The sequence below is a fragment of the Pipistrellus kuhlii genome, unplaced genomic scaffold (assembly GCF_014108245.1).
Source record: "Pipistrellus kuhlii isolate mPipKuh1 unplaced genomic scaffold, mPipKuh1.p scaffold_m20_p_18, whole genome shotgun sequence".
Classification (NCBI taxonomy): Eukaryota; Metazoa; Chordata; class Mammalia; order Chiroptera; family Vespertilionidae; genus Pipistrellus; species Pipistrellus kuhlii.
Window position 1 is genome coordinate 23,576,535 of NW_023425493.1, and position 27,180 is coordinate 23,603,714.

The following is a 27,180-nucleotide window of genomic DNA, read 5'->3' on the forward strand; positions in this document are numbered from 1 at the left end:
GTTCTGCTCTCTGGATCATTCACTAAAGGCTCTACCTCACACTTGGTTAAGTTACCTTGGAGTATGGAGTGACATACACTAGGTGTCAGGGACAGAGTAAGTAACATAGTTTTCTAGGGCAAAAATGAAACTACTAAAATAGTAAGTGTCTTATAATGCTTGTTTTCCTCCTAAGTTAGAGCTATGCCTTGCAGATAGGATTTTTATGGTGCTAGCATATCATGCAATGGGCCTTCTTTACTTAAATTGATTCTTTGCATTTCATAGAAGACTCATTACACATCAAAATACAAACATATACATATAGCAAACATATATATCAATCAAAATACAAATGTGAGGTTCAGAATGAAGATAGTGGAGTGTTTTAAAGACAATAGCAGTTAAAATTAAATTACATTTGGTTGCAAAAGATTTTTTTATTATTCTTAACCAATGTCTTAAATTAATCCAGTTGGTTCACTTTTCAAGTTTATCATTTCCCTTTTCTTTCCAGTGTGTGTTCCTATCCACTAAGGAAACAGGAGCAGCTGCTAGGAAGCAAGAGGCATTAGAAGCCAATGGCTAAAATTAGATTATCAGTGACATTTACTTCTATGTTCACAGCTGAAACTTCATTTTCTCCTGAAAAGGGAACAACATTTTCTCCTGAAAAGAGAGACTTCCCCATCCCTGAAACGCAGCCTTCTGTTATCAAATTACAGCCATACAATTTCACTGGGTAGTAAGCTGACCCAGAATAAAAAGTGAAACCATATATGTTTTCTGTCAAGAGAAAAACTAAAGACAAAATTAAGTATTGGGCTTGTTTTCATAAGATTATTTTGACTGTCCTTCTTAATTAGGAGAAGATTTTTGTCTAAGTAGTAGTCCCAAAGAGGAAGTATAACATATCTAGCACAAGAGCAGAGAGAGGAGGTCTAGACCTGACTCTGTCCTCTATAATGCAAATCCTCAGGGACCCGGGCAGTGTAGAACTGTGAACATTGTTCCCTTTCTGGTTTTTGTGTACACTTATAAAGTTTAGGTATAGACAATCTTTTTTTTTCTTACATTTCGCTCCATTAATCCAGTGTTTCCATGTACTTCTATAATTAGTGGGAATTGTACACGCGACATCACCAGTCATTTTCAGACATGCATTGCAGCCCTTCTCTCCATTCCTCCATGAATTACCAGGTGCCCTTCAGAGAGGAGCACCTCTGTCCCAGCCCCTCCTTCCCACCGCTGGTCAGGAACACCCATCTCTGCACAGTGCAAGCATCCACACGGGGACACACTGCTCTGGAAAGCCGTCCTGCTTCTCCTGGCCGAGCACCACCAGCCTGCTCTTCCTAATGAGGCTGTGGAGGATGCCCATGTCCCGAGTCACACTGCTGTCAGAGAGGTCTAAGGTGCAGCCCTCCCGAGCCACGTTGTCCTTCAGTATGATGACGCCATGGTTTTTCAGGCCCTCTCGACACCGGGAAAGAAATGCAAGAAGGTCCTTATCAGTCAGGTACCCTACAGATGACCAAGTTGATGGGCAAACAGAAGGAATGGTGGGTGGGAAAGAAGGTGAGTAGGAAAGAACCAGGAGACCATTTGTTCACTCAGTCATGATTTTTTTTTTTAATAGCCTGGATTGTTTTCACTGCAGAAGGCTTTAAGAATTTAGATAAGAGGACAGTTACCCTCTTTGAAGGGGCTCAGTGCCCCATCTGTAAAATAGATATTATACTACCTGGTCTATGTACCTTATGGGCATGAGATAAACTATTGCCCGAGCCATGGGTCCCCTCCACATCCCCCTACAGCCCAACTCTATTATTCATCTGTGCCTCCAACACACACACACACACACACACACACACACACACACACACATCAGAAATCAAATTCACTGTTGTCTCATTTCCTGGAGATTTAAATCTGAGTCGGGGAATAAACATTTTTTTGGCCCCAATTTTTAAAGTTTTTCAAGTATTTAGGTGTCTAATAGGATTTAGATTGGTCCAAAGGCACTCCATCCCTAAGGATGGAAATTGTCAGGCCTATCCAGAGGATGTCAGGGGAAAAATCAAAATGACCAGAGCTTTTGAAGAGTTCCCAGGATACCTCATGTTAGCTAACTGTCCTAGGCATAACTACAGGTAGATCTCCCTTTGTATCCTCGTTCCCTCTGTGCATATCCTCAAATAAGCCCAGAGTTGTCTTCTCTTTGTGGGGAGGAGAAAAGGGCAGATGTGAGACCATGCAGGACTAACCAGAGACCCACTGAATCCAGATGACATCGTATCTCCCCAGCAGGGGTGTGAATTCCTGTAGGCTGCAGCAGTGGTAGCTTTCTACCTTGTCTCCTTTGACCTGCAGGTAGTTCTGTGCTTCCAGGAGGAATGACTCCATCATGTCCACCAGCTCCACGCTGTTGAAAACTGGCAACAAGACATGCTTGCTGACCCTTCCTATTCCAGAACCGCAGTCCAAGGCACAGTCGGTCCCAGCTTTCCCAGGCCCCTACACAAAAGAACAGACACCCATTCTGAGGCTTGGACACTCCAATTACCTCTTCAAATCACCTTTATTTAGGTAAATTTCATGTAATAAGATGCACTATATTAAGAGTATCTTTCTGTGAGTTGGGACAAATGTATACAGGTACGTACTACCACAATAAGATTATAGAGCATTCAACTATCTTTTCCAAAAAATACCCAATCATTTATAGTTTTTGCTTTCTTTATTTTCCCCAAATATGGGTCTTTAAAATAAATACAAAGTAAGATTTTAGGAAATCATGTCTTAGGTTTAAAAACTTGGTAATTTCCTCTTAAGAAATGGGTCATAGGAAGCCCTATGAATATAGAATTTTGTTAACTGTAATTTTTGGTGAAACCCACTGCTAAATGAACTCACACTGTAGCTTATTACTTTATTTTAAAAAGCAAACCAGTGAGCCCTAGATGGTTCAGTTCAGTGGGTTGAGCATTGGTCTGCAGACCAAAGGGTCCTGGGTTTTATTCCGGTCAAGGGCACATACTTTGGTTGCAGGCTCCTCCACTGCCCAGGCCCAGGTCGGGGCTCGTGCAAGAGGCAGCCAATCAACGTGTTTCTCTCACACCGATGTTTCTCTCTACCTTGCCCTCTCTCTTTCACTCTCCCTAAAAATTAATGAAAAAAATATTCTCAGGTAAGGATTAACAACAACAACAACAAAAAGGCAGTGAGAACAGTAAGTACTTTTAAATTTTATTCAGTCAACACATTTTAATTCATATTGATATAATTAAAATTTCAGTTTTTCAAAACTGATTTTGGGGTCTCTGAATTATCTGCTCTTCTGGTATAGATGGCAATTTTTAGGACCTGAGCTGAAGGAATGCTGAGATTTTACTTTAAAACCTGCCAGTGCATTCGAGTGGATAAAAAGTGGTTGGAACAAAGTCTCTTGTGTCTTTTTCATGCTAAAAAATTGTTTTCTGCTTTTGTACCAGAAACTACATGATTCATTGGGCACAAAACCCCCTAAATTTTAAGTATGTCTGTGCATTAAATTAATGAGAGTGAGGGAAGCATAGTTAGATGGTGCAAGTAGGGGAAATCAACTAATGTAAAGTTTCTCAAATTTGTTTCAATAAAGTAATATATATAAATATGTACATATGCATAACCAGCTGAATCTCTGAGATGTCTATACATATCTATTAATTTATCAAAGATTCTCATTATTGGGATGGGTGCTGAGTAGGCTTTATGCTAGAAATGACAGTAACAAGATACTTGAAATTGCCAATGAAGATTTTCAGAAAAAAAGCCTACTCTTGATTTCTCAGGAACTAAGGGTTTAAAAACAAATAAACAAAAAAGCCCTCACACATTTGGGTAAGGATCAAAAGGTGAAGTTTGAGCAGAAGAAAATATCACAAATGTGCTTTTCAGTTCACCCAAAAGGCTTTCCTCATAGCAATAAAGGTACAAGAGAAAAAAATGAAGCAATTATAGCTTCTTTCCAAATTGAATGAAAATATCCTGATTTATTTAGTACTTGTATATAGTAAGCTCTTTGCATCTATGATAACTAGTTATAAATCAAAGTAGCAAATCAAACAGTTACACAAGATAATGATAATTCCCCAATTTGGCTGTGAGGAAACTTCTATTTTGACTTGTAGTGCCACACAATTAATTCCAGAATTTAAATCTGAACAGGGAACTGTGTGACTCCAAAGCCAGTTCATCCTTAAGGTTGTCACCTCAAGTACCAATTCTGGTTTCCTAAGTAGTGTCTGTCTAATGCTGTGCCAAAAGGAATTCTATGGCTTCATTCACACTCAGCAGGAAAGAGGTCTGTGATCGATTAGTGATGTCTGCCTTGAGTATGGGACTGGGACATGGTAATCTATGGGACATTTCTTTGCCATTCCTACTTATGCTATGCCACCTCCCTCATTCAAATCTTATAATTTCAGAAAAAAAGGGCACAGGCTAAAGATTTATGTTGGAATGGCTATAAAGAAGCATCTTCTAAGTAAATTCATAGCATAAACAAGATGGGGGAAGAACTAGGAAAATGACTATAAGAAATTTGTATACTCAATTGGAGATTATCATTACAAATTTTTCTTATCATTACTTGCCCTACAGCCTCTATAATCATGTTGCTCAGATTATTGTAGCAAGTGGTTTTAGAAGTAGAACTATGGAAGGATAAAGCAGAGAGGCCTCAGAGAAATATGCCAGAGGATTGATTTCAACAAGATTCTAACAGCTGAACTCCTTTTTCTCAGTGAATAAATCAGACTGAGGCTTTCCTGGTTACAGTGAGGAAGGGCCTCACACACTCAGCCTTCCTGCCATTCTCCTGATAGGCCTTCAAAGGGTCACAGCACAACTCTAGAGTTTTTAAACCACTCATGTCTAATTCTCCTACTTCTGCAAACAAAGAAACAGACCTAGAGAAGTGAAGTGCTTGAAATAGAACTCCCTGGAAAATTCTCCTACTCTGATTTGTATTTTTCACCAATTAAAATGTGTGATATTTGACTAGTTATTCTTGAAATGATGGTTATTTACAAATAGAAAAAGGGGTCTTTCACTCCAATCCTGTGTACTTCTAGCCTCTCACTGCTGTTACCTAGTTCTCTTTGCTCTCTTCTACTCCACGTGGTTGGCACTGCTTCCTGTATGCTGCCACCACATTTCTTTTTCTGTCTCTCAGTCACATGTGGCTCCTTGGAGAAGGGATATTTACTAGTAAAGACTGGTCTCATGGATGGCATCCCCGCTTCTTGGACACATGAGTCCAAGTCATGAGTGTCTGGAGCTGTGATTGTATTGAGATCTGATGCCCTGGCTATCCTTATGCAAATGGATTCCTTTAAAGTAGTAAAACACTCGGGAATTTCATTTTAGTTTTGGTTATGCCCATATATTTCATTGTGAAGAACATTATTTCAAGCTCATCCAGTGAAGGTTAAAACTCAAATGGAAGTTATAAAGGTCACTATAAAAAAACATGAAGTATATATATCAAATTAGACCCAGTGTTTTTAGTCATGCAATCTCTGAGAAATGTTAAAATAGAAATTCCATCAAATACTGATAACTTTTTACAAATTATCACCACCACCACTATCCCAGAAAGCTAAAACTGAGGAAAGTGCCAGCTATGCAATGGACATCATCTTGATGTCATTTATTTGCTAAAGTAAACACATTTGCAACAAGTTTAAACACCTTTTCCCTCCGTCCCATGTCATTACGTGTTGAAAGGAAAGCCAAATTTGAATTACTCAATCTGCCTTTTCCCAGTTGACACAAGAGTAAATCATGTCAGATCCTCATATTCCCTCCCCCTTTGTATCTTGACCTGGATACTCATTTCGCAGATTATTAAGGTCAAAGTACTAAAATAGCATTCTTTATAAAAGACCATGTTTGTACTTAAGAGACCACAGTTTCACAATGAGTCTTGTCTGCTAAGAAGGACTCCTCATATTTGTTTGAAAAGAGCAGCTCACTCTTTCCAACATAAATATGCAAGCACCAGGCCGTTTCCTTTCCCAAGTCCGTGGGCTTGTGGATGGGCTCTGTCAGACCAGCATCCCTGTGGTCAGCTTGGCATTCCACACGGAGTGACAAGACAGCTGGATTACTAACTAAGCCTCTGAAATGCACTGGGATCAAAGTCAGCCTCACCACCAGGCAAGCAGGAGGCATTGCTCTGGGCCAGACTGGAGGAGAGTTGAGGTCTGTGGTCCATAAAAAAATTTTTTTAAGTAAGAATTTTTTTTTTAAATTTTGCTTCATGAGACTAATGGAAAAAATATGTCATGGTTGAGAGCAAGAAGTTTGGTGTCAGACAGACCTGTCTGGGCTTAAGTTCCAGCTCTGTCTTTTACCAGCTGTATAACCTTGACAATTTCTCTGAACCTCAGTTTCCTTAACTGTAAAAAAAAGGATAATAGCAGTTACTTGCCTGCTAAAATTGTTGTAAAGAGTAAATAAGAGATACTCCTAATGGGCTTGGCAGAGTGACTGCCAATCTCAGGAAAAGCACTCAGTGAAATCAGTCAGTGACACTGATCTAGAAATACTCCAGGTTAACCTGACCTATAAACAGCCTTGGCCAGCATCCCCAGCTCCGTAGTCCTTATGGCTGCCACTGATGTCCAGACATTTTGGCCCCAATGGGCGTTCCATCCAGATCCTATTTCTCTACTCAGACCCTTGGTGTTCCAAGGAGGTTGGCTGGGAGGGAACCTCACCTCGACACTACAGATAGTCCTAATATTATGCTTCTAAGTAGGCTGACAACTAAGTCCAAATATTTGTAATAGTTGCACTGTTTCTCTTATCAGAATAAAATTAGTTCCAAATTTCAAGCAAGCTATTTCAGAATGATTTAGAACAAAACCTGCCTGTCAGTTAAGACTTTATATTGTCAGCAGGACTGACAGCAGCTTCACTGTTCCAACAACTAAATGAAGCTCCTTAAAATATAATGGATGTGTTTTATGAAAGCATGTTATTAATGGTAGTAGCAATAAATTAGATTTGTGGGGTAATAATTATGTGCACTAAAGCAAGCACTTGACACATTGGATTTCATTCGATCATCACGTGTCCACTGAGGCAGGTTCCATGGTTATGCCAAAGTCAGAGCTTTCAGACAGAAAACTGAAGCTTAGAGCATTTAAATGACAAGCCCAAGGTTGCTTACACAGTAAGTGAAAAAAAAACCACCACAATGACTCTAGAGCCCAAGATTCTGGCCCCTATTCTATACTGTCTCCATGTGATGTAGAAGGAAGTAAACTTTCACCCAACACAGGACTACAAAGGGATCACATTCTTTCAAGGCAATGTCTGAGCTATGTATAAAATAATATAAAGAGATTCTACTGCACTTACCATTTTAAAACCAAACATAAGTATGCATTCTCTTACCACATCAAACTTTTATTAGAGGGGATCAGTAAATCACCCCAAGATCCCAGATGGCATGATCTCTCATCAATCATTTGGCTGTCAGTCAATGAAAGAGAGACACCACATGACCTCACTTATTTATGGATGATAAAGAACATTATAAACTGAAGAACCAAAAGATAGATATAGAGACAGTGAAGCAACAAGCAGACTGTCAAATTATAGCGGGGAGGTTGGGGAGATCTGGGGGAGATAAGAGATCAACCAAAGGACTTGTATATATGCATATAAGTACAACCAATGAACACAAAACTCTGGGGAGGGAGGGTATGTACAGGAGGGGGGGAAATAGTTTATGTACAAAAATAATAATTTAATAAATATATTAATTAATAAATTAATAAATAAATAAAATCTCGGGGGGGGGGATCATTTGGCTGCCAACTGATTTATCTAGAGACTTTTAAAAAGATGTCTTCTTGCCCTAGCCAGTTTGGCTCAGTGAATATAGCATCAGCCTGCAGACTGAAGGGTCCTGGTTTCAATTCCAGTCAAGAGCAAGTACCTTGGTTGCAGGCTCCTCCCAGGCCCAAGCCCTGGTCAGGGCATGAGCAGCAGGTAAACAATCGATGTGTTTCTCTCACATCAATATTTCTCTCTGTCTTCCCCTCTCTCTTCTACTCTCTCTAAAAATCAATGGAAAAATATCCTCAGTTAAGGATTAAAAATAAATAAAAGAGGTATCTTCTTAGTCTCCAAACTGTAATATTAGCACTGCTAGTTCACCTTTCCCTGAAGCATGAGCGATTAGATGGTGCAACGCCAAGTGGGATAAACAAACGATTTGATATCATCCATCCTTTCTGAGCATCTCAAAGCAGGCTTTCAGGCTTAATGCTTGGCTGCACCATACAGCTTTAATATGGCTTAAATCACAGCACAGAAGCATATGAGCGCAACATTTGTAAGAACTTTGCTTTCTTATGAAGCTGTAGTTGGATAACTCACCCCAATAAATTTTCTAAGAAATTCCCGAGAGGCCTGGATATCTGGGTTGGACAGTTCAATGAAACTTCCCATCATCCCCTCTTCTGTAGCTGGTACCTCTTGGTAGAAAAGTTTAGCTCTGGCATAGAATTGCATCTCACCATTGATGACTTGACTTGTTAAAGCATACAATTTCACTGCAAATGAAATATTAATATTTGTTAATATTTATATCACAACACAAATTTAATCTTATCACACATTGATTTCCTCTTAGAAACCTGTAAATTTGGGCTCCGAAGGAACAGGCACTGGTTTGAACTCAGAAGACCTGGGTCTGCGTTTGGTTCAATGACTTACTTCTTTTAACCTTGGGGAAACTTCTTAACCCCTCTGAACTTCTGTTATCTATGTATAAATCATAATCATGTGGCTTTTTCATAATTCAATACCCAATGGTTTAATAAGACTATAGCTTATTACCATACTAAAACGTTTAATAGTGTTTGCTACAGTGCAATACAAGTGTCACAAGTTTTACAGTGAGTTTTATCTTTGAGCTCCAAATATTTTATGATAATCTAAGGGGTAGCTATTTTTTCATCTCTTTTTCAAGCAATAATACCCAAATATCTTTTTGTACCAACATAAAATAAAATAATAAGAAAACATATAATATTTATTGAGCAACTGTTCTCTACCAGGTAGTGGGCTAAAAACATTATACTATAATATACTATGTCATTTCATTATTTCAGAAACCATATGATATGTTATTTTAAGATATTATTCTTAGAAAAACATGTGTTCCAACTTCTTTTAAGGGTAAATGACTATGCATTAAATGTTTTGTAAACCTAAATGCATCTTTATAAATACAAAATATTTTCATTGGAGCACATTCAGGAGGAAATGATAGAAATTGGAAGAAAGGAAGGTTCAAGACTGTAGGCTGAATACATTTGTCTTTTCTCCTTCCCAATACTTCCCAAGAATTATTTTAATAAGCTCCATCCATAACAATGAAAAAATGAAATGGACTTATTATTTCAATAAATTTCTGGAAGACAAAGAGCACAAGGAACAAAGTTAGAAAAGTTACAGCCAGGATAGTTGCAAAAGGAAGTAAGAGTTAATTTAAAAAAAAAAATCTATTGACCAACCAGAGGGGACAAATGCACCTTCCCAAAAGCAACAGGCATGACAGCTATAATCCTGGGGGTAGGGAATGAGAATATGTGTCTTCTCTAAAAAAAAAAAAAAAAAAAAAAAAAAAAAAAAAAAAATTAAATGAATTTCCTAAAGATAACTAAACCAGTTAGTGTTGAAACATCACTCTTTGGGCATAGAGAGGACTCTAAATATTTCACCTGCTCACACTCATCAAAGTCTGGTAAGATTTACGTGGGCATGTAGAGCTTTTTATCATCTTTTCTATTCAGAGGAGAAGTATATAACAGGGAAAACAGTCTCCATTACCTAGAATCACTGACCCTATCCTTTATTCTGAACTATGGGTAAACAATGATTTCAAACACATGGGGATAAAATGGCAGCCTGAGAGACAAAGGTAGAACTGAGCCCAAAGGAAATGGAAATAATTCCAGAAACAGATGAGACTATAAACCAAAACTAAACAAAAACCTCATATGTCCTTAGAGAGCTATGAGAACTGGAGTATTCATGAATCAATGATAACATGCCAAGAAAATGATAATTCAAAAAATAACAGACTTCTTAAAAATTAAAGTTTTGATTACGAATATAAAATTGAGTAAATTTATCAGGACATAAATACAAAGATAGATATGGAAAACAGAAATAAAAAGATTAGCCTGGTAAGTGTGTCTCAGTGGTTGAGCATCAACCCATGAACCAAGAGGTCACTGGTTTGATTCCCTGTTCTGGGCACATGCCCAGCTTGTGGGCTCAGTCCCCATTAGGGGTCATGTAGGAGGCAGCCAATAGTTTCTACAGCTCTATCTTTTTCCCCTTTCTCTTTCTCTAAAATCAATATATATCCTATATAATAAAGATGTACAATAATATGCTAATTGTCATTACGCCATGAAGCGTAATGATCGATTGCATAAACACCAGATCATAGATCAGCAGGAGGGTGGGGCAGCGAGTTACAAGCCAGCAGTGGTGAAGAGCTACAGGAGGGGGCAGGGCAGCAAGCTATGAAGGGGGATGGGAGGGTGTAGAAGGAGCTACAGGAAGGTGGCACCGAGCTACTGGCACACAGTGCACAGAGCTACTTGAATATATATATTTTTTTAAGAAGTAAAAAGATTAGAGCTATAAAGGCTTAATTTAGGAGGCCCAACATCAAGCTGATCAAGATTCTCAAAAACAGAGAAAATGGAGGGAAGAAAATTATTAAAGAAATAATGTAGCAAAACTTCCCAGAACTCAAAGATATTGTAAGATCCAATAAGTACTGAGCAGTATAGATTAGAAATAATAATAATTAAGGGCTATATAAATATATATATATATCTCCTTAGGAAATTTCAAAACACAAAGATAATGAGAAGGTTCTAAAGATATTTCAAGGGAAAATAGTGGTTAACCTTAGAACAGGGTTGCCAAATTTGACAAATAAAAATACAGGACACAAAATTAGTTTTGAATTTCAGATAAATAATAACTTATTAGTATAAGTATGCTCAAAATATCACACATTATATGGGATAAACTTATATAATACTAAAAACTTAATTATCTTAAATTCATATTTAGCTGGCACCTAATTTTATCTGGCAACCCTATGTTCAAAGGATTAGAATCAGGTTTATAAAAATACAACTCTCATCAGAAACGCTAGAAAACAATGGAGCAGTGTCATTAATATTCTGAGACAAATTATTTTGAAGCTAAAATTTAATCCCCAGTCAAATGTGAAAGACTATTTACCTCCTATGGATTCATTCTTCAGAATGAAGTTATATTTCAGCCCAATGATGTTTAAAATCAAGAGAAGATATGTAACAAAAGATGATGAAATTAACCCAGGAACCCAATGAAAAGAAATCTCCGAATCACGGATATTTAACAGATCTAGAAAAAATCAGTTTATATAACAATAGAAAATATAGTCTGCAAAAACAATGTCTTTAAGAAATAAAATGAACTGGACTCTAGTATAAACAGAGTAGGTAAGAAGAAAAGAGACATTAATGATATCTTAAGAAAGATGTATTTTTAATCTCAACCACCAAAAATGAAAGACAATTGAAAGCTCCAAGCAAAATATGCAACAGTATAAAAAAATGTTATGATCAGATGTGAAGAAAACCAAAATATGACATAATTTGGGTAGAAGAAATATAAGAAAAGATAGTCTATTTAACCTTAACTAGGAACATTCTTCTTCAGGTAACACCAAGAATGTGATATTAAACTAGTGCACTGCTTGGCTCTGAATTGAACAATTACATTGTTCCAAATTTTGACTCTAAAAGTTAAAAATTTAATAACAAGATCCATTGTAATATGTTCCATCTGTACAGTTACATCAGTCTTTTCCAGTTTGAAGACATTGGAGCCAATGTTTGGACTCTTGAATGATCATAAGTTTGCTGAAAGAGATACATGAATCAGTTTCCACATACATCATTTTCTAGTTACTAAAAATATTATGCACTATATCGTCCATGTATATTAACTGTTATACATAAATTACTTTAAAAGTAAAACTCCATTAAAGGTATTAATAAATATGTAGATTTTTTTCATTTTATACACAAACTACCTACTGATTGAGAAAATACAACATTAAAAGCAGAGTCCTGCCCTAACCGGTTTGGCTCAGTGGATAGAGTGTCAGCCTGTGCACTCAAGGGTCCCAGATTTGATTCTATTCAAGGGCATGTACCTTGGTTGCAGACACATCCCCAGTGGCGGGTATGCAAGAGGCAGCTGATTGATGTTTCTCATCTATGTTTCTGGCTCTCCCTTCCTCTCTATAAAAAAAATCAATAAAATAAAACATATATCTATATAGATATAGATATAGATATAGATATAGATATAGATATAGATATAAAAGGAGAGTCCTCATGTTCAGAAATATTGGGAACCACTGACCTAACCAATTCCCCTTCCCTAGCACTTGGCAAAGTGTTGTGCAAACAGCAGGTGGCTCAATAAATGCTCATAAATTCAACAGGGATGACAAATATCAAGTGTCACCATCTCAATAACATGAATGTTCCACATTCCTCTGTATATCTGAGCAAACCAGGTTAGCAAATCACAGTTCATAGGGTCTTCCCGGAGTCAAATGCTGCCTTGGATCACCGGCAAGCCACAGTTCAGAGCTCTCCTTGATCCAACCAAAGCAGCAAAACAGCCACACTCATCATCACCTGCTTAAGTCAACTAAGTTGGTGGAGTCTATTAAAACCCTTAATCTGGAAATGGGAATGGTCCATTATGCCAGAAACATTTAGACCACAAGTGAATGCCAACCACAGCAGGGGTCAGACTCAATAGGTAAGTTTTTATGGTTATGGGCTTGGGTTCTCATTTTCACCTAATTGACAGGAGCATTTCACTAAAAAAGATATATGAGGTGTCATGGCCAGCCCCAAGTTTTCCCCTCCTGATAGCTTTTGCTATGATGCAATTTGACTGAGATAAGGTAATCAATCATCTGCCCATGCCTCTTTGTTATAGAAATACATCTTAGTGGTTTATTCTTACAGGATTGCAATGTCTCTCTGAAACTGGGGTAGTCTAAGACTGGGATTATAGATACTCTAGTTCTTGATATTATATGGTACTTATTTCTTGACCTACATCTTGAGCTGAACTCCCAATGGCATTCCAATAGTTTACTTGTTACAGAAAGAAAAACAGAGTACAAGTTCATTTGCCCTAAGAATAAAGGTCTTATGACGTCTTTAAGAAAAATTGCATTTATAGCTATGTGCGCATATTTGTTATTGTCTTTTATATTTCTTTGTTGTTTTTTTAATCTTTATTGCTTAATAGTTAGATATAGCTATTTCAAACTTTATTTCAGATGTTAGACCTGTTTGCTAACTGAAAACTGACCTCAGGATCTCCAGAGGTTATATAGGAAAGGTTGAGATGTAAGTAAAAAATGATCTGAGATAGAATATTGGATCAAGTTGGCTTTTTTATATATATAAGAAAATAAAGTTCAATTAGGAAATACCTTTATGAAAGGTAAGACCTTCCATATAGATTTTCAGGTGAAACCTAGCCAGTTTGGCTCAGTGGATAGAGCATCGGCCTGCAGACTGAAAGGTCCTGGATTCAATTTGGGTCGAGAACACATACCTTAGTTGCAGGCTTCTCCCCTGCCCAGGTAGGTGCTTGTGCATGAGGCAACCATCGATGTGCTTCTCTCACATCAATAGATATTTCTCTCTGTCTTTCCCTTGCTCTTCTACTCTCTCTAAAAATCAATGGAAAAATTGCCTCAGGTCAGACTGCCCGGGTTCTGGTCCTGCTCCACTACCACCATCACCACTACTACCATCACCACCACCACCACCACCACAACCACCACCCATGACCTCTGGCAAGTTACAGAACGCCTCTGTGCATCGGTTCTTCAGATACAAGATGGGGAATAGCAGTACAACCTCATATAGATATTGTGAGTATTAATTGAGATAATAATACACAAAACATTGAGAACGATAATAGGCTTATTCCCATTTCTTTCTGAAAACCTGCTGTTTCAGTTAATGTCCCCATAACTGAACTTTGCTGCATAGTGTGCTGGTATGAGACTGGCTGCCTATCACAGGCCTTTAGAAGGAGGAAGGAAGAAAGGAGTCAAAGGTTCTGGTTAGCCACTAGTCTTCCCTAATCACCCTGAACAACAAGCTCTCTGTGCAGTAAGACTCCCCAACCTTTTAAAAGAAGGGCTTTATTTTTACTTCAATGGAGCCTTGAAATCATCAAAGGAGGGGAAGCCAATTCTGAAACACCCCAGTGGAGCTAAGGAGGGAGCACTTCCCCTGGCTGAGTTTTATTTGCAAATGGAAAAGCTTAAATCCACTGTCACCTGAAACTCTCTCTAGTGAATTCAGTTTATCGTCTGTGGTACAGCCTGTTCTAAGGAAACTGTGTGGTGACTTTAAGAGGCCCAGTTCCGTGAACCAGGAGATCAAGGTTCAATTCCCGGACAGGACACATGCATGGGTTGCAAGCTCAATCCCCTGTAGGAGGCATGCAGGAGGCAGCCAGACAAGGATGTTTCTCTCTCATTGATGTTTCTATTTCTCTATCTCTTTCCCTTCCTCTCTCTGAAATCAGTAAAAACATATTTTAAAAATGTTAAGAGGCCCACCTCAAAGGAAGAAAAAGAAAAAGCTAACACACATTGAGCATTGACAACTTTCATTTATATAATTAATTGCATTCAATCCTTCTGACAGCCCTACAGTTTTGAGGAAAATGATTCTCAGAGACTTTAGTACTTGCAGAAGTGACCTCTCTGTCAACAGCATTGTGAGAATTTGAACTCGGGACTTTGGTGACCTGTAATTCATTATTGGTAAGGGGCCATTTACAATAATTTGTTTAACAGATATTTATTGAGTTTTTTCTATGTGCCAGGAACCATGGTAAAAAGGTAGAGATAGAAGAGGACAAAATAGATGAGTCTATACTCTCATGCCAATTAGAGAAAGCCCAATAGGGGACTGACACATGGAAATGCATTCCATTAATATACGTTATAATCTCTTGGGGGAAAATCAAGGGTTGAGCAAGTTACTCAAGGGTCTGGGAAGCCTTCTGATTTGGTACAAGTCATACTGGCAGATGAGACATATATACGATTCCTTTCTGCACCATTAAGAACTTACAAGAGTTTAGCTTCTATCATGAGAGAAAAAGCTGCAAAAATATCTGAGTATTCACAGAACTGGGAGCCTGCCTTCCCTCAATTTAAAGCTCTTGAGAATTAACAAAAAGTTATTTGTAGATTTGCCTCCATTACCAAATTTTAGCAAATCCTGAAGAACAGAGACTGTGTCTAATTAATGTTTGAATCTTCTCCAATGCACTGAATATAATTGAACTGGCTCAAAGGAAGAAATATGTCTGGTGTTCTCTAAAAATCAATTCTTTCCCCTGTGGCAGAAACATTTACTAGAGACCAAACATGTATATACTCCTCTCATCACCCAACATCCTTGCTGCTAGGCAGGGGATATGTCAAGTTATGGGCAATAGACTCTAAACAGATGTAATATATATCTTCCTGGTGCAAAATAGTTAAGGGATGGTTGGCAAACTTTTGACTCCTATCTTCCCTTGCTATTGTGACTATTGATATTTTAGATGATGGAACCTTTACCATCCTGGATTCCTGAATGTCTATGTGGAACATAGCCCCTACCCACCTAATAATGCCTATTAGAATGATGTAACAAAAGTGAAAAATAAACTTTTATATGTTTGGCCATTGAGATTTCAAAAGTTCAATTGAGACGGTATTGGTAATTTATCATTGCAGGCTAGCCTGGCCCATACTGACTAAAATAGCCCTTGGTTATTAAAATCAAAGAGATACTCTGGATGGGGTTAGCTCTGTTAATCTCAAGGGAAACTGTCAGGGCTGAATCATAGGGCCAGGGAAAGTAGCAGTACCCATTTATGGAAAATCAACTAAGTAATATGGAGCCATCTTTGCTTTAGAACCAATTAATGGTATTTGAACTGTGTTTAATGGGGGAAATGTGCAGCTAGACATTACTTTGAATAAAGCACTTTTGATGTTTCTCTTGAAATTATCATGTTTTCTCTGGATTACAAAATTCACATTAGAACCAGTTAACAGTTAATCCACATGATTAGCTGGTTAATAATTAATCCGCATTTTAACCGGTTCAAAGAAAACACAATAATTTTTTATTTTCCCCATATTTCAGGTAATTTGTGGATACCGTCCCAATAGAACTTTTCTTGTTTTGAGGCAGACCATTCAGAGACCCAATTTTCCATTTCTTCATACATTTTGAAGTGCTGCTCAGAAAGTGTGTGTGCCATCATCGATCAGAATAAGTGGTAATCTGAAGGAGCAATACAACAAAATAGCATACATATCAAATCCCATATATACTGAGTGGCCAGATTATTATGATTTCTGAACGCATAATAATCTGGCCACTCAATGTAATATTAATATATATATATATATATATATATATATATATATATATATATATATGTGTGTGTGTGTGTGTGTGTGTGTGTGTGTGTGTGTTAGAACTGTGTTTATGAATTCGTGCATGGGTAGGGTCCTGCCAGCCTGGCCAGGGGGAGGGGATATGGCGGTTGGCTGGCCTGCCTGCTGGTCAAACTCCTGGTCGAGGGGATAACTTGCATATTAGCCTTTTATTATATAGAATATACACTGAGTGGCCAGATTATTATGCGTTCAGAGATCATAATAATCTGGCCACTCAGTGTATATCGACATATGTGTAACTCCATCTATTGAAAAAAAATTCCACATTATTAACAGGAATATCTAATATATAAATTTGATATGAAAGTATTTATATGTCTGGAAATAAAGATCCCCTCGGAAATGGATTTATAAAAAGAGACTTTGGCAGGCTGTTAGCACATAGCTTCTTGACTGCAATACAAAGTCTATGTAGCTGCTCTCATGTCTGGAAGCCTTGCACATCAAGTACACAATGGGGCTTTCAGGCAACCATAAGAAAACAGACTGGGACTGATACATGCTATTCCTGCTTTCATTGGGGGGGGGGGAATATAAATCAAAGGGGGATATTTCACTCATTAATTGGAAATTGTTTCCTTTGTAGTGCTGTTAAGAGTGGCCTGAAGTGACCATTTTCACAGAGGCTAAGAAAAGTCATGTAGACAAACCAGATAAGTTTTCTTTGCTCCATTGTCTAGCTTCCTGAAAACTAGAGGAAATAAGTCAAATGGAGACACACTATAGTCCCAGTTTTTTTTCTCAATTCCCAAATACTCATCTAAAATCTGCACCTTCAAACTTTCTATAATTCTGACTCAGAAAGGCCAGAAAGGATTATGTGGAGTATATAAGCGCGCGCACACACACACAGATGGCACACACACACACACACGGACACAATGACACATTTATCTATTACTATTGGTTAGTCTTTCTTTTTAACTCTTAGTTAATACACTATTGCATTAATACTCTGACCTTTGAGTTGCCCAATTTGCCCATCTGTATGTTCTTGGAAATATTAAAAAGAGAAAGTAATTTCTATAAGCCTGATACCCAGAAAAGCAAATCTCTGTGCACAGGGGTGCATAGAAGTCCCAGAATAGAGACCTGACTTGCCAGGCAGCACTTGGTCTTTGCACTCTCTACAAAGAATGTCATCTTGATGAGTTCTTTGTATCTGAAAAATGTCCTTGTTCTAATGGCTCTTTTAAAGAAGAAACCCCACCACCTCACACAGTCCTTTCAGTCATTTCTTCTTCCTTTTTTAGTAGTTCTGACTCACTTACCCAGGGGAATTTTTTCCAGCAGGTAGAGATAGCTCTGAAAGAAGTCATTGCGAATAGCTTTGTGAAGGATGAAGGACATGCTATGTCGACAGAGTTCATTGTCAGTCTTCTGCCAGCGGGATCTAAAGGCAAAATGGGCTCCCAGGTGGGCCATGGAGAAGGGGGATATTATTATTACTACTGCAGGAAAAAAAAAGGAAGCTTGCCTGGCTGTTTCTTTGAATCAGCTTTCTCTTCCTACACGAACTTGAGACTGTCATTTTAAACCAGTCCCCTGTCCATCTATATAAGGACAGGCCTTCGTGGGGCAGGGAGGGAGGGGCAGCAGGCACCAGAGGTCAGGCTCTTGGCACTACCACCATCCGATTGCTTGGGTGACACCACTCCAAGCCAGCAGGTGCTAAGTAAAGATGGAAACAGGCTGAGTGAGATCCTGCCTCGTCCAGGAAAAGGCACACCTCCCTCCTTCAGCTGCCACTTGAAACAGGCAGCAGCACAGTCTCCAGCCCTAAATTGCAGTAGCCTCATTTCCATTTCAAAGAGTTGTGAATATTTTGTAAGAGATCCTGTTCCCTGACTTTCATGCACTCCTTCTGGAACACTGAATCCTCAAGTTACAAGACCCTTTAAAGCTATCTGAACCACCCACACTCCTTTCATCAGTACAGTGTTGCCCAAATCATCTCATAAAGATGGATATGTGTTTCCCATTTTGAAGGGTCTTCAAGGGACATAGTTATATGAAAGCCTGTTTTGATGTTAAATACCCTTCTGTCAGCAAAACCTTCCACCTAGCTTGCTCTAAATAACACCATATCAGGGAAGCCTGTTCCTTTCTGTCTGCCTATTGTGGATGTTATTTTCCTCCTAAGTGCTCATTTGGCCTCTGGACTGGGTATCTTCTGATTGCACCTCTAGGTCCACCTCCAGTCTCCCCACATTACTGTGTGCCCCAGAGGCTGACCTATATTGACAACATCAGTGGACTCTCTTGCACTCTGGCTTCTGGTTGGTTTCATCCAATGGGCAGTGCCTGCAGGAGCTTAAAGGATCATGAATCAACTATTTATGCCCCTGACACTTTCCCTGTGGAGATGCAAGAGGCTGACTGCTTCAGATGGTGGAAAGTCAAAGCTCCTATCTAGGCATCTTCCCCTCTGATTCTGATAGCTGCTTCCTCCTCTGACTGCTTCAAGCTTTGAGTTAGTGATGCACTAGGCTGTTGTAAACCTTGGAGAAAAACACTACTCCTTGTAATTTCCTTATTTGCCCACACAGTCCCTTTATTAAATTAACTTAAATTCTCAGTTTGTGAATGCCATTCTGTTTCCTATAAGGACAATGTTTCCTATAAGGACAATTACTACCATATTACCTGTTTAATGTTCCATAAGGACTTAATATCTTTTGGTCCTATGCCATGTGCAGCCACTGACTATCCCCTGCCCCTAAACACACACACACACACACACACACACACACACACACACACACACACAAATATACACATTATAGTAGACAGTTCTAAGATGGCCCCTAAAGATCCCTACCTCCTGCCTCATATGCATGCCTTTGTGTAATCTCTTTTCCTGAAAATGAGCTAGACTTACTGACTCCCTTCTAAACAATAAAATATGGCAAAAGTGATAGATGTGAGATCCAAGATTAGGCCATGAAAAGACTTATTTTGGGTGACTTCTTTTGCCCTTTTGCCTGCTTGCTCTTGAGGAAAACCACCTTCCTGTTCTGAGCTCCCCTATGAAGAAACCACATGCCAAGGAACTGAAGCCTTTAGTACAACAACCTGGGAGGAATTGATTCTTCCACTAGTCTTGAGTGAGCTTGGAAGAAGATCCTTCCCCAATCAAACTGATAATAGACCTTGAGCCAGCTAAGCCAAACCCAGGTCACTGACCCACAGAAATTAATGTTTGTTCTTTTGTGGAACTGTTGGTGGAAATGCAGTCTGGTGCAGTCTCTATAGAAAACAAAATGGAGTTTCCTCAAAATATTAAAAATGGAACTCCCATTTGATCCCGTGATCCTACTTCTAGGAATATATATCCTAAGAAATCAGAAACAATCATCAGAAATAACATATGCACCCCTATGGTCATAGCAGCACAATTTACAATAGCTAAGATTTGGAAACAACCTAAGTGCCCAACAGCAGATGAGTGGGTTAAAATGTAATACTATGCAGCTGTAAAAAATAGGAAAGAAATCTTATTATTTGCAACAGCATGGTTGGCCTGGATAGCATTGTGCTAAGCAAAATAAGCCACTCAGAGAAAGGTAATATCACATGATCTAACTCATTTGTGGAATCTAATGAGCAACAAAAACTGATGAACAAAAATAGACCCAGAGACATAGAAGCATCAGACTATCAAACCTCAGAGGGAAGACTGGGGAAGGTGGGAAAGAGATCAACCAAAGAGCCCATATGCATATATGCATAACCCATGGACACAGACAATAGGGTGGTGAATAACTGGGGTGAGGATGGGATGTCAGGATGGGAGAGGTCAATGGGGGTAAAGGGAGATCTATGTAATACTTTCAATAATAATTTTTTTAATTTAAAATTTGTTACAATACAACATAGGATAACTAATTCACACTTCATCAGTAAAATATTTTTAAGATGTGGAATCTAAACATGATCTTTCTTTAAGTTTAATTTGTGTGTTAATCTTTTACTGGGACAGGATGCCAAGGTCCCATTTGTTTGACTCTGACTTATTTACCTATGCTTCTATTTTCCCATTTCCCCTCTGCCCAGCTCAAGGGACAGCCATTTAATTGAGGGTAGGTGGAGATTGTTTCCATCCATGCCTTCAAGAATTGCCCAGATTGCAATCTGAGCTATCCATTTTTTTTCTTGCCAAAATGTGTGGTTGATTGATGACTGTATCATTCAGTCTTGAGCCAATCCATACATGGTGTTCCTCTAGTTCCAGAGTTCATTTGAGAGTGGGCACATTATCCAGATCTTTTATTTTTAATGCCAACTTGAGTTTGGTTTTCTGTGGTAGCAGCATGGAGTCTTATCTAACATAAATACCATCTTGCTTATTTTTGCTTAGTAAAAATTTTTACTTAGTAAATTCTCATAAGGTGGAGATAATGTAGATGATATCAAACAGAACAGGAAACTTCAAGTAAGAATATTTCACGGTGTTAAGAAGGAAGGCTCTTAGCTGGAATGTAAAAAAATTGACTGAGAAACTCATTTCTACCACTCACACACTGGGAAACTTTGATAAATTCTCAGTCTCTCTGAGCTTCCTTCTTCTGTAATACGATGATGATAATAGTATACACCCCATGACTGTTATGAGAACTAAATGTATTCTAGGTAAAACAGCACAGTACATATTCAATAAATGCTATCTATTAACATTGTAATCTTTGGAAAAGGTTGATTAGTTAGAGGTCTTGAAAATATTTTATGTCTCTCTGATGTTTTGTTAGGTTGTATTCAATGTGATACTGTTTTTATGCAATTTCACCACATACTTAGAAGATTATTTGTACTTAATGCATTTAAGAGTTGAAAGGAAAAGAAATTCAAGTGAAATGTGCTTTTAGGGCTCATTCATCTATCTTTCAGAAATGTCTGTTGCTGTAGGGGAAATTAAGCAGCAGCAGAAGAAAACTAAGGGATCTTCTTTGTTACTTTTATTCATCAATACACCTAACCGGAGGCAGGTTCTTAACCCCAACATTTTAGTGATGTTTTGATAACCTCCCATCTGCTGAGAGGGTCAGGGTGTTAGCTCTGAGGAGAGAAACTGGCAATCACTGACTCCAGCTACTCAGTATTCATTATTTGGCAATTGATCTTGGCAAATTTTTCAGTTTTTACAGAACTAATTTTCTTTCATTGTAAAATGGACATTAATTACTTTTTGGAGATGGATTATTAAGTGATCTGAGATTTCTATATTTCAGAGCAATAATTTCTGAGTGGGGATGAAAGACCGATTGGTTTATACAAAATGCCTTTGTGAGCTTTTGTTTATCTCTATGACTCGGTTTAGATTTTGTGACTATGTCTTATTCTGCTGTAGCTTGAATCAGTTTCTGGCTCATTGCATTTGTTTCCTTATGTGAATAATTTTTCTCTCACAGCTGAAATGCTCTATTTGCTACCACCTCTTGACTATATTCATACTGAGTGAATGAGGGTATGCGGGAGATCTCAACTCTATGATGGGCATCCCTTTTCAAGGCAGGAAAGGAAAACAGTGAAGGTAGAGGAAAGAAATATGACTATAGCAAAAGAAGGTGGAAGCTCTAAGTTTATCCAGGTTGGTTTGTCTTCTCACAAGGGATCCTTTGGTGAGGACTAAACTGTTAAAAAATAAATCAGCATGGATAGACACTCCAAAATAAGAATGATAAAGGAATTATAAAAGCCTTATAAAAATATGCTTATTCAGTAGTGTGGTAAGCTAAATATTTAGGAAAATCCAGTCTATAAAATATCTATCAAATTAAAATTTCATTATATCATGAACTGAGGTCAAGAAGATTCCTAGGTAAGCCACTATTTACAACTTACATTATTCAAGATGCTTTTCCCCCAAAGAACACTTTTTTAAGTGATCATGGTGTGTCTTCTTTGTAGTTCAACAAACAATTGTGCAATACTCTCTTCTACAAGGCACTGTGTTAGACTATTGATAAAAATTAAATGTTATTTTCCTGCTGAGAGTAGCATTAACTTGCTGATACTTCTAATGGTAATAGCTAAGTCTTTTAAGTAGTAATACCTACTTAATTCTTATAACAACCCTAGGAGGAGAGTGATATACCCATTTTACAAGTGCAGAAAGTGCGGCTTAGAAAGATTAGAGTGAGCTTAACATCACACAGCATATATATTCAGATTCTAGTTCAAATTTGAATTAAAATCTGAGTACTAGTGTATGTATATGTATATATATACACACACACATATGTGTATGTATGTGTGTGTGTGTTGTGTGTGTGTATTTGGTGGCTGAAACAATCCTGGAATAAAAGTAATATGTCAACAGCTGAATCAGGATTTCCCAGCTTTCTGACTCAGGGAGAAAATAAAATAAATTAAAATAAAATGGAGTAAAAAAAAATCAAAATAAATTAAAAGACCATATATATTGTTTTTTCACTTTTTCAAGATAATAAATTTGTGTTGCTTTATTTAAAAAAGAAAGAAAGAACGGAAGAAAGATGGAGAAGGAATAGGCCAAAATCAGCATAATTACTAGTAACTTTCAGATAAAATTATTAATGTATGTTCTGATATACAGGTTTTACTGAAAATTAATGGTGAGAATACAGAAAAGATTATTCTTGCCTGAAAAATTTAATGTGTATTTGTGCTAAAATTGACATTTAAGTAGATGTAAAGCTTGGAATGAGATATTAGTATGCAAAATTGTGCAAATAGGCTTCACTGTATGACTTAACACAGACCAGGCTTACTTCACCCTATGCTGGTCCAGCCTGACGTTTGCCTCTTTCTTTCTCACACTTTGTTTAAGAAACAGGCACCTAATCGAAGTTAGCCCTGATTATAACTTGGAAGTCATTAACAAACCCCATTACCATCCATGTGCTTGGAATATCTGGTGCAAGAGAAAGTGGAGATGACTGTGTTCAACCACTCATACTGCCTCATGGAGAACAGAAAGCCTGTCCATTTGGTATCTCAACCAATCAGGTTCAAGGTCAGCAGTCAGGTCTAAGAATAACAGTCATTATTAAATGAAAATGGGGCTTGAGATAAATGACCCTTTGCAGCTGAAGAAATATTTAAACCCATAATTTTCAGGTTAAGTCATTCAATTTAACAGACAGAAAGGCTGGAGTGACCTTTGAAGGACTTTTCCTGACTTATTGAGGAGGGGAGGAATTCAACTGGGCTGCTTGGCTCTCATTTGGGGGTTTGACTTCCCAAGCATTTAGATTTTTTTTTTTAAATGCATTCACATCTTTAATAAGGGGAGTAATGTCTCTATCTAAAACATCTGTTTGGGATGTGTGTGTGTGTGTATACTTTTCTCATTTCCTTCATTTATGTTAATTGAAGAAATTATAAAACATTCAAGTTCATATCAAACATTATTTAAAATACAACAATGCGTGATTTCACATATTTTAATATGTCTATATGACTTCAGGTTGTTAAAAGTGCATAGAACACTAACTAGGCAAATTAATCTTTGCACATTTTCCCTAACCAAATGACATTAGGTAATTATCAGTAAAAGAAAATGAAATTATACTTTTTTTCTTTATTTTATTTTTTCCATCACTATTTGTCCCCTTTATACCCTCCTATAAAATGGTGGGGGGGGGGGGAATAGTAAGAAAAAAATCATCTGTTCTATTATCAGTAAAGTAGCAAGAGAGTCTCGTTGTTGAAAATTTTCCATCTCAAATTATTTCGATGGGGCTCTTCTGTAAAGATTATATATATATATATATATATATATATATATATATATATATATATATATATATCTTCAATTAAGCAAGCTGTACCAGTCCCTGGGAAACCAGACATGAAATGGTTGAGATGGCCGAAGGTTGTCACTGGAGACTAGGGATTAGAACCTGGTCAAAGCAGCAAATAAAAAAAATTTAAAAAGCTCTTAAAAGAACCTGACAAGGGAAGCTTAAATCTTATTTAAAGGGTTGGGCTGTACTAAGCCTTGAAAAATTCAATCCTCCGGAGGACTATATCTCACTAAGAAAGCTCCATGTAAGTTTATCATGTATCCAACACCTAGACATTGGGCCTCGGAGACCACTAGGATAATATTTCCTCTGGATTAGCACTGAAGCTTGGAAGTGACATTTGTAAGAGGCAGGCTTTAAACTCCAGGGCTTTTCCAATTACAAAATGATCATTCTGGAAGGGGGAAAGTGCTTACTGCAGAGAGAAGTTGCTGTGATTTATGTCTTGGAGAATCTTCCTTTTGCACACAAAGTTACTTACTAGAATAAATATGTTTTGCTTTTCCTTTTGTGTTTTAACTAAAGTTGCCTTTTGACTGATAATAAGGGTAGGGTATATTTGTTTCAGTGTGTTTTTATTTTTTCAGTTCTGCCATGTCCAAAAGAATGATTATGCAAATCCTAATTACAGGTTACATCAACAATTAAATTATGCACATCATGTGGAAACATCATGAAATGCCACCACTGGGCCAATATAGCCTCTGAAGCTTTACTGACAGATCCTTCCTTGCACAGACTCAATGGACCTCTCTCCAACTGCTCTCTCTGATGAAAGCCAGACAACAATGAGGTGAGACTGAAAAGTTGTCCCTCCTTTACTTTTGGTCCATCTGTCAAGGTCTCTGGGATCCCTGTAAAGTCTTCTATTGTTCCACGTATAAAGGGTACTTTGGACGAATTAATATCTAGTGACAGCCAATGTGATAAACTACCTGACTCCCTTGGGCCATTTTCCTAGGCTGTCATAGCTCTTTGGCCAGGATGTATGTTTTGAGCAGTTGCAAACATGGACAGGTTTGGGGAAATCATTAAAAATAGTGTATCTCTTTATTTACACCTGTGTGCATACATCCAGGGCATCTAGAGAATAAGTAGACAGTTTAGCATTGGAAGCCAAAGGAGGTTTGCTAACTGATTTCACTTCAGAACTGCAGGCTGGATACTAATTGACTCATCTATTTTACAAATCTGTGAGACCTGCCTGTAGAGGGACTGAGTAGGAGATCATGGCTGAATCACAGCAAATCCATCACTCCTGGTAGAAAAACAACTCCTAGATTTACTGAGTAGGTCAGTAGAATGAGTGTTACACTGAGAATTCTTCCCTCTCAAAAATAAAATAAATCTTGAAGCCAAATGTCATAAGCCAAATATGAAAAGACAATAAATTTTTTTACATTTCCACATATTTTATAGGATAAGGATTAGAAACCTGGCATGAAGAAATTCCTGGCTTCAATTCACATATCCACTCAGTCCTCACCTCACCTTTTCTTTTTCCATCCTTCATTTCCTGTTCCTAGCCTCATCTCCTGCACTTTTTTCCTCTGGATTCTGAAAGTTTTTATTGAAACCTGAGAGTCTTAGTCAGTTCTGGAGCTGTAAGAAAGTTCTGCATACACTCGGAGCCCTTTTGCCAAATTTTACAAAAATTTAGGATATACACATTTTTAGAAAACGGAAAATTGGTGGTTCTTAGTTAGGCAACTTGAGAATCACATTTAAAATCAGCATTAACCTAAATGATAACAGAATAATATAAAATTAATATTAAAAATGATGATTGAGCCGAGACCGGTTTGGCTCAATGGATAGAGCATCGGCTTGGGGACTGAAGGGTCCCGGGTTTGATTCCGATCAAGGGCATGTACCTTGGTTGCGGGCATATCCCCAGTAGGGGGTGTGCAAGAGGCAGCTGATCGATGACTCTCTCTCATTGATGTTTCTAGCTCTCTATCTCTCTCCCTTCCTCTCTGTACAAAATCAATAAAATATATATTTTTTTAAATGGTGATTGAAATAAAATTCCAAATCTGAAGAGCCAGCCACATATGGCTGTTATTAAGAACAAGAGGAGGACAGATAGAACAGAGGGTATGCAGATCAGCTCTGACTATAGAATTTATTGCATATCATCTAATGGCAGTGGGAGGGGGGAACACAAAATTTAAAACACAAACAGTTTTGGGGAACCATGGAACATTAGTGGTTGAATAGATCTAATATAGACTATTTTACACATATGCATACATTTAACAATATCTTTTTTTCCTAATTTTTATTTTTCAATTTAAAGTTGACTTTGAATATTATTTTGCATTTGTTTCAGGTATTCAACTTAGTGGTTAGACAATCATACCCTACAAAGTGGTCCCCCCAATATTTCAAGTACCCATCTGCCACCATACATATTACACTATTAATCACCAGATTTCTTATGCTGTACTTTACATTCATTGGCTATTTTGTAACTACCAAGTTGTAGTTCTTAATCCCTTTACTTTTTTTATCCAGCCCTCAACCCCCCACCTTTCTGATAGTCATCAGACTGTTCTCTGTCTAAAAAAAGTTGTGGTACATATATACAGTGAAATATTATTCGGCCATAAGAAAGAACGAAATTTTACCATTTGCTACAGCATGTATGGATCTAGATGGTAATATGCTAAGTGAAATAAGTCAAACATAGAAAGACAAATACCATATGATTTCACTTATATGTGAAATCTAAAGACCAATATGAATAAACAA

The 27,180-nt window shown here is 37.7% G+C and overlaps 1 protein-coding gene across 1 annotated transcript; it reads right to left on the minus strand.

Annotated features, from left to right (window-relative positions):
• Positions 1-1,207: 1,207 nt before the first annotated feature.
• Positions 1,208-18,136, minus strand: NTMT2 (N-terminal Xaa-Pro-Lys N-methyltransferase 2). Its single transcript, XM_036442676.1, has 4 exons — positions 17,911-18,136; positions 8,419-8,594; positions 2,247-2,496; positions 1,208-1,503 (listed from the first exon to the last, which is right to left on the minus strand). Exons 1-4 carry the CDS (start codon positions 18,062-18,064, stop codon positions 1,232-1,234), a joined length of 852 nt encoding a protein of 283 aa, XP_036298569.1. The 5' UTR covers positions 18,065-18,136; the 3' UTR covers positions 1,208-1,231.
• Positions 18,137-27,180: the final 9,044 nt, after the last annotated feature.

Excerpts from the sequence above, each read along its gene's own strand:
- NTMT2 (XM_036442676.1), bottom strand. The coding sequence starts at position 18,064 with ATGGCCCACCTGGGAGCCCATTTTGCCTTTAGATCCCGCTGGCAGAAG. Across the intron at positions 2,497-8,418 it reads TTCTTAGAAAATTTATTGGG|GGGCCTGGGAAAGCTGGGAC; the intron begins GTGAGTTATCCA and ends TCTTTTGTGTAG. Across the intron at positions 1,504-2,246 it reads CTGGATTCAGTGGGTCTCTG|GGTACCTGACTGATAAGGAC; the intron begins GTTAGTCCTGCA and ends GGTCATCTGTAG.